The sequence below is a fragment of the Hydra vulgaris genome, chromosome 12 (genome assembly GCF_038396675.1).
Source record: "Hydra vulgaris chromosome 12, alternate assembly HydraT2T_AEP".
In the NCBI taxonomy this organism is placed as follows: Eukaryota; Metazoa; Cnidaria; class Hydrozoa; order Anthoathecata; family Hydridae; genus Hydra; species Hydra vulgaris.
The window spans coordinates 64,461,777-64,477,095 of record NC_088931.1 but is presented as its reverse complement, the minus strand read 5'-3'; the positions used below and the strand labels follow the sequence as shown (position 1 = coordinate 64,477,095).

The 15,319-nt window shown below is 26.8% G+C and overlaps 1 protein-coding gene across 2 annotated transcripts in view; it reads right to left on the bottom strand.

Annotated features, from left to right (window-relative positions):
- Positions 1 to 3,647: 3,647 nt before the first annotated feature.
- LOC124817494 (ADP-ribosyl cyclase/cyclic ADP-ribose hydrolase-like) overlaps positions 3,648 to 15,319 on the bottom strand; it is a 62,221-nt gene continuing 50,549 nt past the window's right edge. The window contains exons 7-9 of one of the 2 annotated variants that reach the window (XM_065812068.1): positions 14,449 to 14,532; positions 4,020 to 4,097; positions 3,648 to 3,898 (exon numbers count right to left, since the gene is read on the bottom strand). In XM_065812068.1, coding sequence (XP_065668140.1) covers positions 3,835 to 3,898; positions 4,020 to 4,097; positions 14,449 to 14,532 — 226 coding nt within the window. In that variant the 3' untranslated portion in view covers positions 3,648 to 3,834. The remainder of the gene's footprint in view (positions 3,899 to 4,019; positions 4,098 to 14,448; positions 14,533 to 15,319) is intronic. The other variant, XM_065812069.1, reaches the window with a different exon arrangement.

Genomic DNA, 15,319 nt, shown 5'->3' with positions numbered 1-15,319 from the left:
TACAGCTTGAAACAGAGCATTGGTATTTTAAAACATCTGAAAGTAACAACTGTTTTATTAGAAAAGATGATAGTGTAAATCATATTCTTAATACTACTAAAAAAGAAAGTGATATAAATTTAATATGTCAAAACTTAAGCATTATTTCTGATGCCTTCTCTTTTTCTTTGCCTTCTTTAAGGCTAAGTATCTGTATATTACTCAGAAGCAAATTTGGTGCGTTCATATTGTTAGTTAATCAGTTAACAGATATTGTTAGTTAATGCTTATGTTTACCTAACTCAGAAGATTCCTCCATTATCATTCCAATACTGCATTGATTATAAATAATTTTATGTTATTTCATGGTTACATACTTTTCATACATTTTTTACTAAATAAAGTTTTTGTTTAATTAGTTGTTTTTTTTTTCAATGCTATTCAGAGAATAATTTGTTTTTAATTTGTTTAACAGCTGTTGAAGAGGAAAAAAGAAAATCCAAGGATTAATTCGAAGTGTATACGCCATTGTGGCATTTTTATGGTAAGTTAATTTCTTATATTATTTATTAAAAAAGTTTTTTGGAATATGTTATAAACTGATGTTTTGCAGTGGAATACTATTACTATTTTAACTCTATTATTTAAGGAGTTAATAAATTATAATTTTGACTTTATTGTGTATTTTTTTGTCTTGTATTTGATACTATTATATTTGCATATAGTTCTCAATTTTATTTGTTTGTTATTTATTATTTTGATATGTTACTTATTACAAATATACTTTTTATTTAAATTTATTTAATTATAGACTTTAGTAGAATAACTTAGAGCTATAAAAGAGAGTTAGTTCAAATAACCTTTTTGGTTTGGACGCGGTAATGATATTGTATAAAAAGTTTATAATTTTTTGGCGGTGTTAAAGATGTTTATTCATGTGTTCAATACTCTTGTGAATGTGAGAGTGCTCAATACTATTAAATAATAAAGCAATACTTATTTATATAAAAATAAATTTGTCATAAAAATTTGTTTTCATTCATTTTGTGTAAACAAATATATATATATATATATAAATATATATATATATATATATATATATATATATATATATATATATATTTATATATATGTATGTATATGTATGTATTTATATATATTTATATATATATATATATATATATATATATATAATATTACTATTTTATAAACATCAATAAGTATGAATTTCTCTCGATACTAAATTTATTTTTTAAATGAAATTTTCGCTGGATTGTTGTGACCAGCGTCTTCAGCTTAAAAGTTTTTTGTTTGTTTTTGTTTATGTCTTATTTTTAAAATGGCAGTTCTATTTTATGTCAATGGTCGTATAAAGAGGAGCATTTGAACGTTCAAGTTTCTCTGAAGAGAAGTAAAGGCATAAAATTCGAAAGGAAAATGACTACAAAGACGAAAAGAACGTTATAATATTTAAAAAATGTGTATAGTTTGTATGAACATTTCAACGTTCATACAAATTATAAATATTATGACAAATTATAAATATTATGACAAATTTTAAATATTATGACAAATTATAAATAATATGACAAATTCTGTTTTTTCTCTTTGTTACAAAAATAAAGTTGCTTTTTTGATCAACATTTGTGTTTAATCTTTATTTCAAAGTTAATCAAAGTTTATGCAAACTTATTAGGAGAAAACAGTTAAATAATGCAACAGTTTTAAGAAACTTTTCAATGAAATAGTTGCACTCGTTTACCTTTTAAATCAAAAACAAAGTTTTTGCAAACAAAAAATGATTTAAAACATTTAAATATTTCGTTAGGCAAATAGTGAAACGCAACGCTGGCCAAACGTCGAATGCCGACGTTGGGCCAACGTTGAGACAACGGTTGGCAGCGACGTCGCGCCAACTACCAAATCGAAGAATGACCAGCGTCGGTTAACGATCATCGGCCAACTATTTTTCAACGTTACCCCAATGTATTTGTGCTAGCTGGGAATTAATTCCATTTGTAGTTTTCGAACTACTACAGCTTTCTGTTATATTTTTACATAGAATTATGTAATATAAAGAGATTATAACGTAATCTCTGCTATATTAATACTTAGTCTCTGTGACAAATTTTCACTTAAACTTTTCATCTTATAAGTTATTAAATTTTTTTTCCCAATTTTTTTGTTTTTTACTGATTAAAATGTCAAAAAATATATTAGGAATAGTTTTGACATTTATAAACGTTTATCAAACAAAATAAATTAGTTTTTTTTTTCTACATTTGACGAAAGTCGTTAACATAATAATCCAGTAAGTTGTATTATTAAATACTTTTCAAACCAAAACTAGTACCTAAAAAACCTTAACTGAATCTAAAACTAAAATATAAAACTATTATCTAAACAACCTTATTTGCGCCTAAAACAAAAACATAAAGCTAGTATCTAAACAAACAAAGTTGTACTTAAAACGAAAATGTAAAACAAATATCTAAACAAACTAAGTTGTACCTAAAACTAAAATATAAAACTAGTATCTAAACAACCTAATAAATCTACATTGATATTTCAGACTGAGCTCAAATTAAAACATGTTTTAATTATAATTCTTACATGTTCATGGCTACTAATTTTAAGATAGTGTATAACTTCAAAGTTATTTTAATTTACAAAGAAAATGTTTCATTATGCGCTGTCATATATATTATTAATGCAAAAGCTTTATATTTTATTAACGTTTGCGCACTATTATAACTATTTGGTTTTGCAAGACATTCCATGATGTTTTGGGGTTAAAACTTTAATTTATCAAGAGTTCGCTAGAATTGGTGATAATAGATCCTTTAGTACGTATTAAATAAAAATTCAAATATTTAAAAAACTGGATTTTTTTCTTTTTTTTCCCGATTTGTTTAGTTTACCGGTAATAAAGAGTATTAAACCGATAGTTTTCTTTATTAAACATTGAAGCATGTTTATTTATTATATGATTTTGTATTTTATGAATATAAATAAATAAGGTTTTAGGCTAATAATCTGAGTAGGTTTTCTACACAGTTCACGTCCGTAAAAATATCAATATAACTTACAACCAGGATATTTTTTTAATAATAAAAAGTCGATTTGTTACAAAAAACATTTATCAAATAAACAACTGGCTTCCATTATTCAATTCATTTTTTGTAGACTGAAACAACTTATTATAAGCTTTTTTTGAATTTTTTTGAATTTTTATTAATATATTTATTAATAAGTTGATAAGCATAATGCAAAAGTTTGAATTTTATCATAAACATTTCAATAATTTATCAAAAACATGTGTTTTTTAAACCCTAGACATCCCCCTCTTAAAAAGGAAAAATTGAAGAAATTGTATAAAATCTTTTTTTAATTAGGAACCACTTACCGTAAAAAATTCCGTTAAAAAATATTTAAAAAGTTAAAATAAAAACAAATTTAAGAAATCTATAAAAAATCCTATTCCGCTAGTGACGTATAGTGTGACGTTTAGCATCATAACTACTTCAAAGGAGGCATGTGTACTTACTTAACAGGGTTTTCAATTATAATTTTGGAATAAACTTGTCTTAAATCGTTTGTTTTTGCGCATACTCAGCAGTACAATATATATAAAAGTCGACAGTATTTTTGTAAATCTAAAACAATTATAAATATTTTTAAACTTTATTTACTGAATAAAATGTACACCATTTCGTTAAACATTTAATGGCATTCTTTAAGAAAAAAAGAAATGTTTTATACAAAAATTTGTTTACAAAATGCTTTAATAATATGTACTTTGAATAAAAAAAATATTCAAAACAACAAATATATTTAAAAAAACATGACAAACTTTTAAAAAAAAGACCAAGAAAAATGCACCATGCTCCAAAACGCTAATACGAAAAAACGGTTCGATCTATAACATGTAAAAAAAAAAAAAATTATTATTGATTTCATGATGAACCAACTTGTAACTTGTAAATTCGGCTCTATTAACGACAGAAAAGAGTAGCCATAATAGAATTAAAAGAACATACTTGATTTTATTGGCATTTGACATTGAAAGACATCGCTTTGCTTTTGGATATTTAGAGCATAACAAAAACATCACCTCTCTGTAATAAAAATCAGATGAAATCACTAGATCAATCACTAAAAATCAATATTAATTATAAAATGAGTTTCAAAATTTTTATAAAAACTTAACTCTAAATGAAATTTTGAATAAAAAATTATAAATTTAATTAGAGATGATTTAAAATTAAAAAATAAAAACTCTATAGGAGAAGGTTGCGTAAGATGAACAGGTTCCTAAGATGGTATAACCTCTTTTACGGGTAGACTACTGATTTTTTCGGGAATTTTTTCGGTTAAGGATATTTAAACAAGTTTGATGGTCTTATTTATTTTAATTCGTTAGTTGTATAGTAAATATTTTTTGATTGTTTTATTGTTGAAAAAATTTACCATCCCCGTTATAATTTTTTATAATTCAATATTTTGTAATTACGTCAGAACGAAATAAGATCAACAAAAATTTATTACATCCTCAATATTTTATGCTTATCTACTGCTAATTCCATTAGTTATATGAGATAATACATAAGCTGTTGTCATGCTGTTTAAATTATGATAGTACTTGGTAATGTTGCTTTAGATGATACGTTAGATTTACACGCTCATGATGAGGTGCGGCTTTTTATTAAGAAAAGCGCGTTTTTTAAAGTTATTCTCAACGGAGCTTTATTTTGGTATTTCAAGAGCAAAAGTTGTTTCAAAAAATAGTATCGCAAACTTTTTTAGAGGTAGGAAAAATTTATTATTATTTTTTTCTTTTTTATGGTTGAGATAATTACTTTTTACTTAAGTGTAGTCCTTAAAGATACAATTTAATTTATTGTGTGATTATTTTTTTGCTATTTTGAGTTTTTTTTGAGTTCCATTAAAAAAAGCTCATCTTAGGAAATGGTTTCCTATGTTGAGATGATTGGGTGTGTTGAAAATAATGCATTTTATGGTATAATGATTTTTTAATTTTTTGAATTATCCATTTATATTTTTTATAAATGAATAATTCATTAAAATCTTAAAAGGAAAGATTAAATTATGATAATCTGCAAAAATAAATATAAATATTATAATATTTCGGCTGCAAAAAAACATTACACTGTTAACATGCTCAACATACGCAACCTTCCCCTGCACTATATATTGTTTGCTTATTTTTATGTACTATATAGATAGCAAATGAAAACCAAAACTAAAACAGTAAGTTAACAGTAAGTAATAATTTAGCAATGCACAAGGGATAATTAAGTAATGTACAAAGTATAATTAGGAAGTGAGTAAAAGGGACCTACATGAAGTACGCATGCATAAAAACCTTTAATTTAGACCCCCTACCCTTTGGACTAGTACGCTTTTAACAACCTCCTTCCTTCCCCCTCTGCATACGTACGCATCATTTATTACAAAATCACCCCTCCCACTTCCTAAACGCATAAAACTTTTAAAATATCAAAAACTAAAAGCTTTAGTTAATTCAACATTATTCTATTACATAACATAATATAGATTTTTTTTTAATTACTAAATAATTTAAATTCGTTAACTTAATCTTTAGTGCAGTAAAATTTTGAGAAATTAAAATTTTTTCAGTAGTGAAACCATATTTTAAAAAGTTTACGAATGTTGACAGGTTATTTCCTGTGTTCGCCAACTTTTGTACAAAAACGAAATAACGACTTTCAGATAAGTCTTTATCAGTCGTTTTATTTTTAAAAACTATTTTAAAAAGGGATAACTAATTAGATAAGAAGGTATAATTAACTAGTGAGTGAGGTGATTATAAATTAATCTAAAACGTGGTATAATTAAAAAATAACTACATAAATTCAATTTCATGTTTAATGCAGAAAGATCAGTTTTTTTAATAAAATTTTTTTCGGTAAAGAAGTAATGAACTTTAAAAATTAAATTTAAGTCCTATATATATCTTTACCAAAAGGAAATTCGAGTTTCTTAACTTGATTTTATTTATTTTTGATATTTGCAATTTTATTTATTCTTGATATTTACAATATTGGATTGCTGCAAATATCGTGCAGCAACGCACGTTATGTTTCTAATAATTTTTGTTTTTCTATTAATTTATATTGCTTTTTTTGTTTCCTAAAATGCTGGGCAACTTATTTCGTTGGATGCAAAAAAGTTTTCTTGCATAGCTTTAGTGAAGGAAATACATTTTCAAGAATTACAAACAAAATAGAGCCTTTAAGCTTGCTTTATATGAAGCTATGGCCACCGAGAGCTTTCATGACGTCCGGGGCAAAGCATACCTTAAAATAGTTTCATAAACTATATCTTGGAAAAATATGACTTATGCAACACAAGTACAACATAAACTGGCTAGAATTTTTAAACCTGTTCTCCAGAAATGATAAAAGAAAACCGTCTATTTTAAACACTCTATGTTCTCACTTTTTTACCTGAAGTTTTGTTATTGTGTGATCATATGATGAAAACTTTATTTTCAACTGATAGGATAATTAGACCCGAAAGATGTTCTTTTCCCATAGTTTTCCTACTATCTACGGTCCAATGCTCTTGATCAAGTTTAACTTACTAAAGGATCGTTCACCCTCTGCAACAATGTATTAAAAATTTGACTTAGAATGCATGCAGATGGGAAAATAGACTGTAAACCTTTAATGCTTCCTTGAGTAAAAAGACGCTTTTAAACAATTAAGGTGTATAATTTCTGATATAAAGTCATATTTTTGACATCATTATCAAAACGACTCACTTTGTTGACAACTTGGGGAGTTTTGTGTAAAAAATTTAGAAGTACAATAGTTTCGAAAGATTTAAAAATTTTTACTATAAAGTTAGTTTGCTAAGCTACAATATCTATATTACAAAGTATATATATATATATATTGTTTCGAGCTGACCACTTGGTATCTGAGCTTGATACGAGTTACCAATATGCAATCCGAGATGACCACCTGGTATCTAAAAGCTTGTGAAGATAGATTTTTGTCGATTCTTGCAAAATTTCTCACCTAGCCGGACTACAGCTAAAGAATACGCAAAGAGCTCGAATGTTACCAAAAAAAGTGTTGATCTCAGAGCAAAATTCAAATGAAATATAAAAGACTAATCGACTCTTCTACAAATTTAGAGCCCCAAAATAAACTCCAACTATATTTAAGCCTTTGTTGTAACCTTGGCTGAAGAACTTTTGCAAATCTTGCAAGTCTTTCTTAATTGATACTCAAAATAGATTATTAATATTCTCTCTATTTTTTCTCAATGTCTTCTACACAAATAAACATTTTTTTTACTTTCCATCTTTTTTTTTGTTGAAATTAACTTCTCAATGTTATTTTATGATTTGAAATCAATTTCAGAGCTCAATAAAAATTTTCGTTCACTTGATCTCCTTGAGCAGAGGTTTGACCTGTTACAATAATAAAACAAGAAACGGTAAAAAAATGAATTGTTGATACAATAAAAATTGTTTGCCAAATAAAATATAGTTGACTTCTATTCGCCAATTGATCAAATAAACAATGCTTCATCTTGAATACAGCGCAATATTTTACACTACCTTACTACTTCAGACCAAGGACGTATTAATAGATGGACGCTTACTCGGTGTAATTAAAGCAATTTTAAAATATTATAGTGTCTGATATTTTGTTGACTACGAAATAATTAAGTTAAATGATCAGGTCTGTGAAGTCTAAAGAACACTATTTTCGAGTCACAGACTCAAAAATAGTGTTCTTCAGACTCACTATATAAAAAAAGAGAAAAGTTTCTTAAAAAATATTATAAATATTATAAATACATTAATAAAAATATTTAAAAAACCTGAAGCAAAAAAAAAATTATGATATCTAAAGCTCTTGTTTAGACGTATTACGTTGATAAAATCATGCTAATTCTAAATACAAGAATTCAAATAATTGGTAATTCGCCTTAACTACACTGCGCGACGTAATCATAAGACACCCAAAAAATATTTATGAAACTCTACCATACATTTATATTTAAAAACGAATTTTTATAGTAAATGAGAGCAAAAGGATCACAAGACTAAACAACATTTGAAAAAAAATTTTTAAACGTAATTTGCATTTTTTTAGTTTTACAAAATTATAAGACACTTTTGGAAAAAATTCATATAAATTGTCATTTATAAAAAAAGACGACTCAATTTTCAAAAAATCAATAGTGGGTACTTTTACCATTTTTTTGAATCACTTCAATCATTCTAGAAGGTAAGTCATACAACTTTTTTTATGAACAAAATTTCAATTGCATTTCATGCAGATGTGATGGATGATTTCAAGTCAGCTAGTGAACTATATTGTTTACTACCTTCAAACTCTGTATATGACAGCTGCACCCAAGCATTCTCAATAATGTTTAGGTCTGGAGATCTAGCTGGTCACTTCAATGTTTCAATTTTATTGCTGTTGAAATGTTCCTTTATTATCTTAGCTGTATGAACGCTAGCATTATCTTGCTGAAAAACAAAATTTTTTCCACCTATGACAGATGCTTCACGTCTTAAAAATTCTTGAACAATTAAAAGATAAGCCTTAGCCTTCATTTTTCCGTCAATGAAATGAATTTTTGATTTATCATGATACTCAATCGCGCACCAAATCATTACACCACCACTCATTTGACGTCGTTGCTGTGTTACTGATTCTTTACGCAACTCGTGATAATAATGATTTCATCTATCCAGCCCATTAAGACAAAATTGTTTTTTGTCAAAAAATACTACTCGCTACAACTTTTTTTTCCATTTTACGTGGTCCTTTGCAAAATTTATTTGATTGTTTATGTGATTTGTTATCAAAGTTAGTTTTCGCTAAAGTTTTTTTGCGGGAAAGGTGAAAAGTATTATGAATAACTGGCTGAAATGTACATAAATTAGCAATCACACCTGCTTCTGCAGCAATTTGACGTGTAGTTAATGTCCAAATCTTTATTGAACTGATTAAGTATTTTATTCTTCTCAGCAATTTCAAATGCCAATCGTCTTAAGTCTTTAGTACTAACTCCAAACATACACGATTCGAGTTTCAAGACATGTTTAACTAACTCTTTCTCAATTTCAGGAGGTAAATTACTACACCTACCAAAATGGTTAGTTGAGTCATTTGCATATACATTTTTATGTTCCACATCCGTTTTAAAGGTTGGTTCAGGAAGTCCGTATTTTGAACAAACGGCATTTAATCCGGTATCGCTATTACGATAAGTAAATATAATTTTTTCCATTTCTTGTTTTCTCCATAACCCATATCTCTGTTTTGACATTTCAAATTTTTTTTTTTAAAGGGGATTTGTTAAACTTTAGACGCGTTTTTAGTAGTCAAAATGGTAGCGTCGGTACAATTTAGGATCTGCTTCGAGGTACAATTTACGCAACTTATCTGACATTCGATTAATTTAAAAATTTGACAACTAATAATAAGGTATTTTAAATTCTAGGTAGTTATTTCGAATTTAGATAAATTATACTTTAACATAAATACACTAAACAAATCATATCTTCTACTTTCTTTAGTGAAATGCGCTTAGCCATAAATCCCTAAATTAAGAAATCTCTAATAACAAACCGACAAGAGCTTACTCTGGCCTTAATGCAGTTGGATGACAAAAAAAAAAAAAAAGCAGTTGACTCCTTAATTTCATTCAGCAAAGATAAAATATAAATCAAAAAGTTTCTTGTGGGTTGTAAAAATAACGAGTTATGTTTACAACCCAAGTGCAATGTAAGCATCGGTACAATATTAGCAACCTTACCCTAATCAAAAAATATTAACATACTTTTTGAAATATAATTTTAAAATTGTGTACCAATTATAAAAAAAATGTTACTGCTTTAACACTTTAAAGAGCCATATGAAAACAAATGAAATTATTTTTTTGGTTGTCATATGGCTCATTAAAGAGTTTAACACTAATATAGATTATAAACACATAAAAAACACTCAAATAATACATTTTTAACAAAGTTTAAAAATTTTGTTAAAAACAAAAAAATCAAAACTAAGTTTTAAAGCGAAATATTTGATCTAGGGTTTCTGAAAATAGTGATTTTTATGTAGCTTTACTGTTTTTAAATTTTTAAAATATGTTTTACTGTATTTAAGTTAAAATAAATATTCTTTTAAAAAAGTATAAATTTTTCAATCCTTTAAATCTTAATATGAGCCTCACTTTTTGTAATAGCATTTCAGAAATACAAGAGCTGAAAACAACCTATTAGAAAGAAGTGATCTTCTTTTTGTTCAAAAAAAGAATTTGGCGCACACATAAAATATATTCTTTCAACACCTGTAGATGTAAGCTTAGTTGATAATAATGCATAATTAAACTTTTGTAGGTGTTTTGTACATTGGCCTGTGTTCTGAGAAAGAGTAAATTCAGCCTTAACTCATCTAAAATTTTCCGGTTCAGAAGACATTTCTAATGAATATTTTTTCTTTAGCATACATTAAGTTCTTCTTGTAGAATTAAAATTTTATTTAATGTTGTATCGGCAGTTGCTTCAATAATTTTAACATCATTAACACAAAAGAGTTGAGACGCCAACATGCATGGAAAATTCATGGTATCTCTGGATGGTGTTTTTGTAGAGTTGTTAAAACTTCGTAATAATTTCATGACATCTGTATCCTAACATTCATCGATTCTAATCCTCAAACTATACCATCAACTTTTTGCTAACTTTACTGGGAATTAAAAAAATCCAGCATAAACTTTAATGCCATTGTTATGCTATTGTTATATGTCGACTCTGCCTTTATCAATGTTTCAAGCATTATTTGTATTGTGTTCCGGCAAGTTTTTACATCAAGATGATGCTCAATTTTTTTTCCGAAATGAACTTAGACATTTAATTCATAAACGTGATTTCAAACAGTTGGCAATTTACTGTGATTTATCATTTTGGGTGAGTTCTTAGCTAAATTTTCATAATCGATTTACCTTCACAATAAATATTTATAACTTGAAAACTGGTTTTTTCAAAAAAATTATTTTCACTATTATCACGATCACAGGCGCCGTTTAAATCTTTTTCTTATAAAGTGTGTTACGTACTCCAATATGTAGACCACGATTAAGACAAATTTGACTAACAATATCTAAATTTCAAATATTCTTCTTGCTTATATTGATATTTCAAAAACACTTAGATGTTATTTCAATCATATCAAGTGCGACGCATGAACTAGATGTTATTTCAATCATATCAAGTGCGACGCATGAAATTTCGAACTTATGCTATTTTATGCATCAGTTTTATAATGAATATAATATTCATTATAAAACTGATGCATAAAACATGTTCGTCTGATCCAAAATATGTTCGTCCTTTTAAAGTAGTCATCGACAGTCATGCTAAATTTTACTCCATCGGCTACTTTTACTCCATGGGCTACTTTTAATTTAGATGCCAATCATTTACTACTTTTAATTTTATGCTGTCATTTTTTTTCTCCTGCTTTTCATCAAATTTTTGCGCAGAAGTTTCATTACGTTGCTTTCATTTTTCCAAAACGAACTACATGAATTTTTCAGTAATTTTTAAGGTAGTTGTAAAATTTTCTGAGCATTTTATTATTTTTCTACACTGCTGACACTGTCCTTCCAACACTTTTGTGATTTTTTCTGTTTTGTAGCGGATGTTAATTGACAGTCTGACATTATTAAGATTGTAAATGGAAAATAAGGGTGTTAAGGAAAATAATAAAATAAAAATTCACAACTTGTTTCTCAAGCAATTACTCTTAAGTTAATGTAAATAGGAAAATAGTACTAGAAGCCCTCTTTATAACTTAAGAAATTCTTAAGAAACTTTTAGGGCATGATTAATAAAATAGAACTCTTAAAATTAAAAAGCCATGCCCATGTGCTTAGTTCTTTACTACTAGACTACAGATTTTATTCTGTTACTTGTTTTAAAAAATTATTTATTAAATTGTTATTAAAAAAGAAAATTAAATTACTTTTAAAATTATTTTAATATATGTGTTTTTAAGTACTTAAACAACTTTTTTTACTGATTTTATTTTTTTTCTATCTTAAATACCAAATTCTCTAAACGATTCCCGGATGTTCTCCACTGGTAAAACATACCCAGCATAGCCGCTCGTTACTTTAACCTTCTTTAAATGATCCTCTGCAAGTTTGATAATGATATTGCAGCAATAAATATATACTCGAATCTTTTGAAGCAGGTATTTTCATTATTACTCTTCAACTTTCTCCTTGCATTTTTCTCCAAATAAGGTTAGAACTTGTTTCATGCATCTGACAACCATTTTTGATATGTTATATTTGTGACATCATATTTTATCTATATGTTATCTATATGACTTTATATGTTATCTATATGATCTTTTATGACTATCTGACAACTATTTTTTGTTTTATGTTTTTTGATGTTCATTATTTATGCTAACATTAAATTATGCTAAATGCATAAATGCATGCTTTCAAGCTGTTTGGTTTTATTTCATGCCACCAAATTGGACAAGTTGGATCTAATTGTTCCAGAAGTGGATGTGAACAAACTTGGTGCAATAAATGTTAAAATGGATTTATCTTAATTACAGACATTTGATTCATATCCAATGGGATGCGTTGTCCGGTGGAGATCCATCGGACCTCTTACGGACGTCCAGACGTCCGTAAGAGGTCCGACGGATCTCCCCCGAGACGTCCGTTAGACGTCCAGAGGACGTCTAACGGACGTCCTCTGGACGAGGTGTGCCCACTGGGTCGTGTATTGACATATAATATAACATATAGCAAAATTTTAAATCCTTTATTATTACTAATGCATAAAAATTCTAAATTTGATAATATTAACTTAAGTTAAATTCATATTATAAAAAACCTTTTAAAACAACCTATAACCTTATACTGTGCATTTGCAGTTACAGTTTATGTATTTTTAATTACATATTATAATTTCTTATTTATATGTTGTATTTCTCAGTTACATATTTTAATTTCTAAATTACGTGCTGTGTTTCTCAATTACGTAATATAATATAATAATGATTTATTTGTTTAAAAATATTTACGTTAAACTACAATTGCCACCTTTCTAAGTGAATGATCATCAGCATTTGTACCTTAGAGCCATCTAACAAGCTGAAAATCTTTTTCTGATAAATTTGTTTGTGTCAATACTTCAATGCAGTTTTGCTTTAAATCACAAATTTTTTTATAAGATTGGTTCCAGGCATATGTGGAGAAGATATAGTCTGCCACAGTACATGTCTGTTAAACTAAAAGAGACGATTGTTCCTCTTTTAAAACAGAGCAGCTACTTTATTCATCATGAAATAAAACTATTGGCAATGATTAAGGATGATTGAAAACATGTCTATGAATTAGGATTGAGCAGAACTTTGAAGAAATGGCTAGAACTTTCCTGATTAATAGAAACAAAAACTTTCTTTATTAGTTTTTGTTTATGAAGTCTTTTGTTAAATAATCAAAAAATCAATTAGCTTTGATAAGTTTCAGAATTTTAATTTTTTTTTATTGTTTGTTTACTCACTTTTTTAGCAAAGTATTTTTTATCAGTGTTAAGATATATAAGACGTTAAACCACAATACTATTTAACTCCTTCGTGGAAGATCTGATGGATTAATTTGTATATATGCCTTAAAACATGAATAAAAACCAATTGTTCTTCTGGTTCCTATATCATGTGTACATTTACCACTAGATAGCAAACAAGCTTTTTTACAATGCAATGAAAGACTAAATAATATAATTTAAGATCAAAAGCAATATAGTAATCTACATCTTCAAGATCATCTAGGTTTCGCAAGCATAAACCTGAGATTTTTATATTATTCAGGGTAACAGAATAGTTTACACAATATAACAATTGCTATAATAAGATATTTTTGAACTCTGTTACTCTTAAAATTATTTTTAAGTTATTTGTTTTCTTCAAAAACTCTGACTAAACCTAATAAGTAGAATTATGCTTCTTCCTCTTAAATATGCACGATCAAGTCTTAGGGATTTTTAATACATACTAAATTTCTGATAAACTTTTTATTGTTAGAAATAAATTCAACTTACTCAACACTGTAAAACTAATTGTTTTTTAAGATTTTTTTTTAATATATATTTTTTCTAATTTTAAGAATAATTTTCTAATTCTAAGAATCTCTTTTATTTAATTTGGTTCTAACTATAGAATAAAGTTTTTTCGTTACATTATCATGAAGTTTAAGTGAGATTTAAGGATTCATAATTGTTTGAAGAGAAAGTTATTTACTTCTTCTGTTACACATAAAATAGGAGGCTCCAACTTTAATAGAAATAGACATTCCTCAAGTTTTTAATTTAAAAAAATTTAAAAAAACTTTTTGTCTAATACCAAGAAAACAAATAATGCATACATCTTCATATACTTTTTGTTCAGTAAACTTGTAGAATCGTGACACCTAAACATGGACCTGAAGAATGTCTTTTGTTGACTCAAACTATCTAAAACATTTCAAAACTAAAATTTTAATTAATATATATACACACATTTATGTATAATATGAATTAGGCTAAATGTCGAGCAAAAACATAACTCAATTAAAACTGAAGTATATAATCAGATTTAAAAAGAATTTTACTCTTTTCTTTAAACAGTATTATCATATCAAATTAATAAAAATTAAAGGTTTGTTTTATTTTAATATTTATCTAAATATACATTATATATAACTAATTTTTGTGTTTGCAGCTTCCAGCTACATCATAAGCAGGAATACAAGAACATATATAAAAGTACATACACCAAACATACGAAATTTTTTGCTTAGCATTGACATAGTTATACTACGTTAATGTTACGTAAAAAGTTCCAAACTTTTATATAGTAATACACAAATATGCTAATGGTATACATTTAAAATTCGAGTATATAAAAAATTTTATATACTCGAATTTTTAACCTATAGTGCAAATTTAAGCTTAGATTCCAATAGTGGTAGAAATGTTATTCAACAGCATCGCGCTTTTGTTGTACAACAATTATTGCCGATATTAATTTGATTCTATTTCTGCAACTTTTTTTACAACATAAATTTTGTTGTACAGCTGACATTAAGTTGTGCAACTTGCGTAAGAATATGTTTCCATTATAAAACATGATTGTTGTACGACATTTCTGCAACATTTAGATACCAAGCTTTAATTTTATTCATTTTGACTTTGAAAAAAGATTTGAAAATTTACTGTCAAAGTAAGTGAAACTGAATTAAACTTTTTTTAAACATG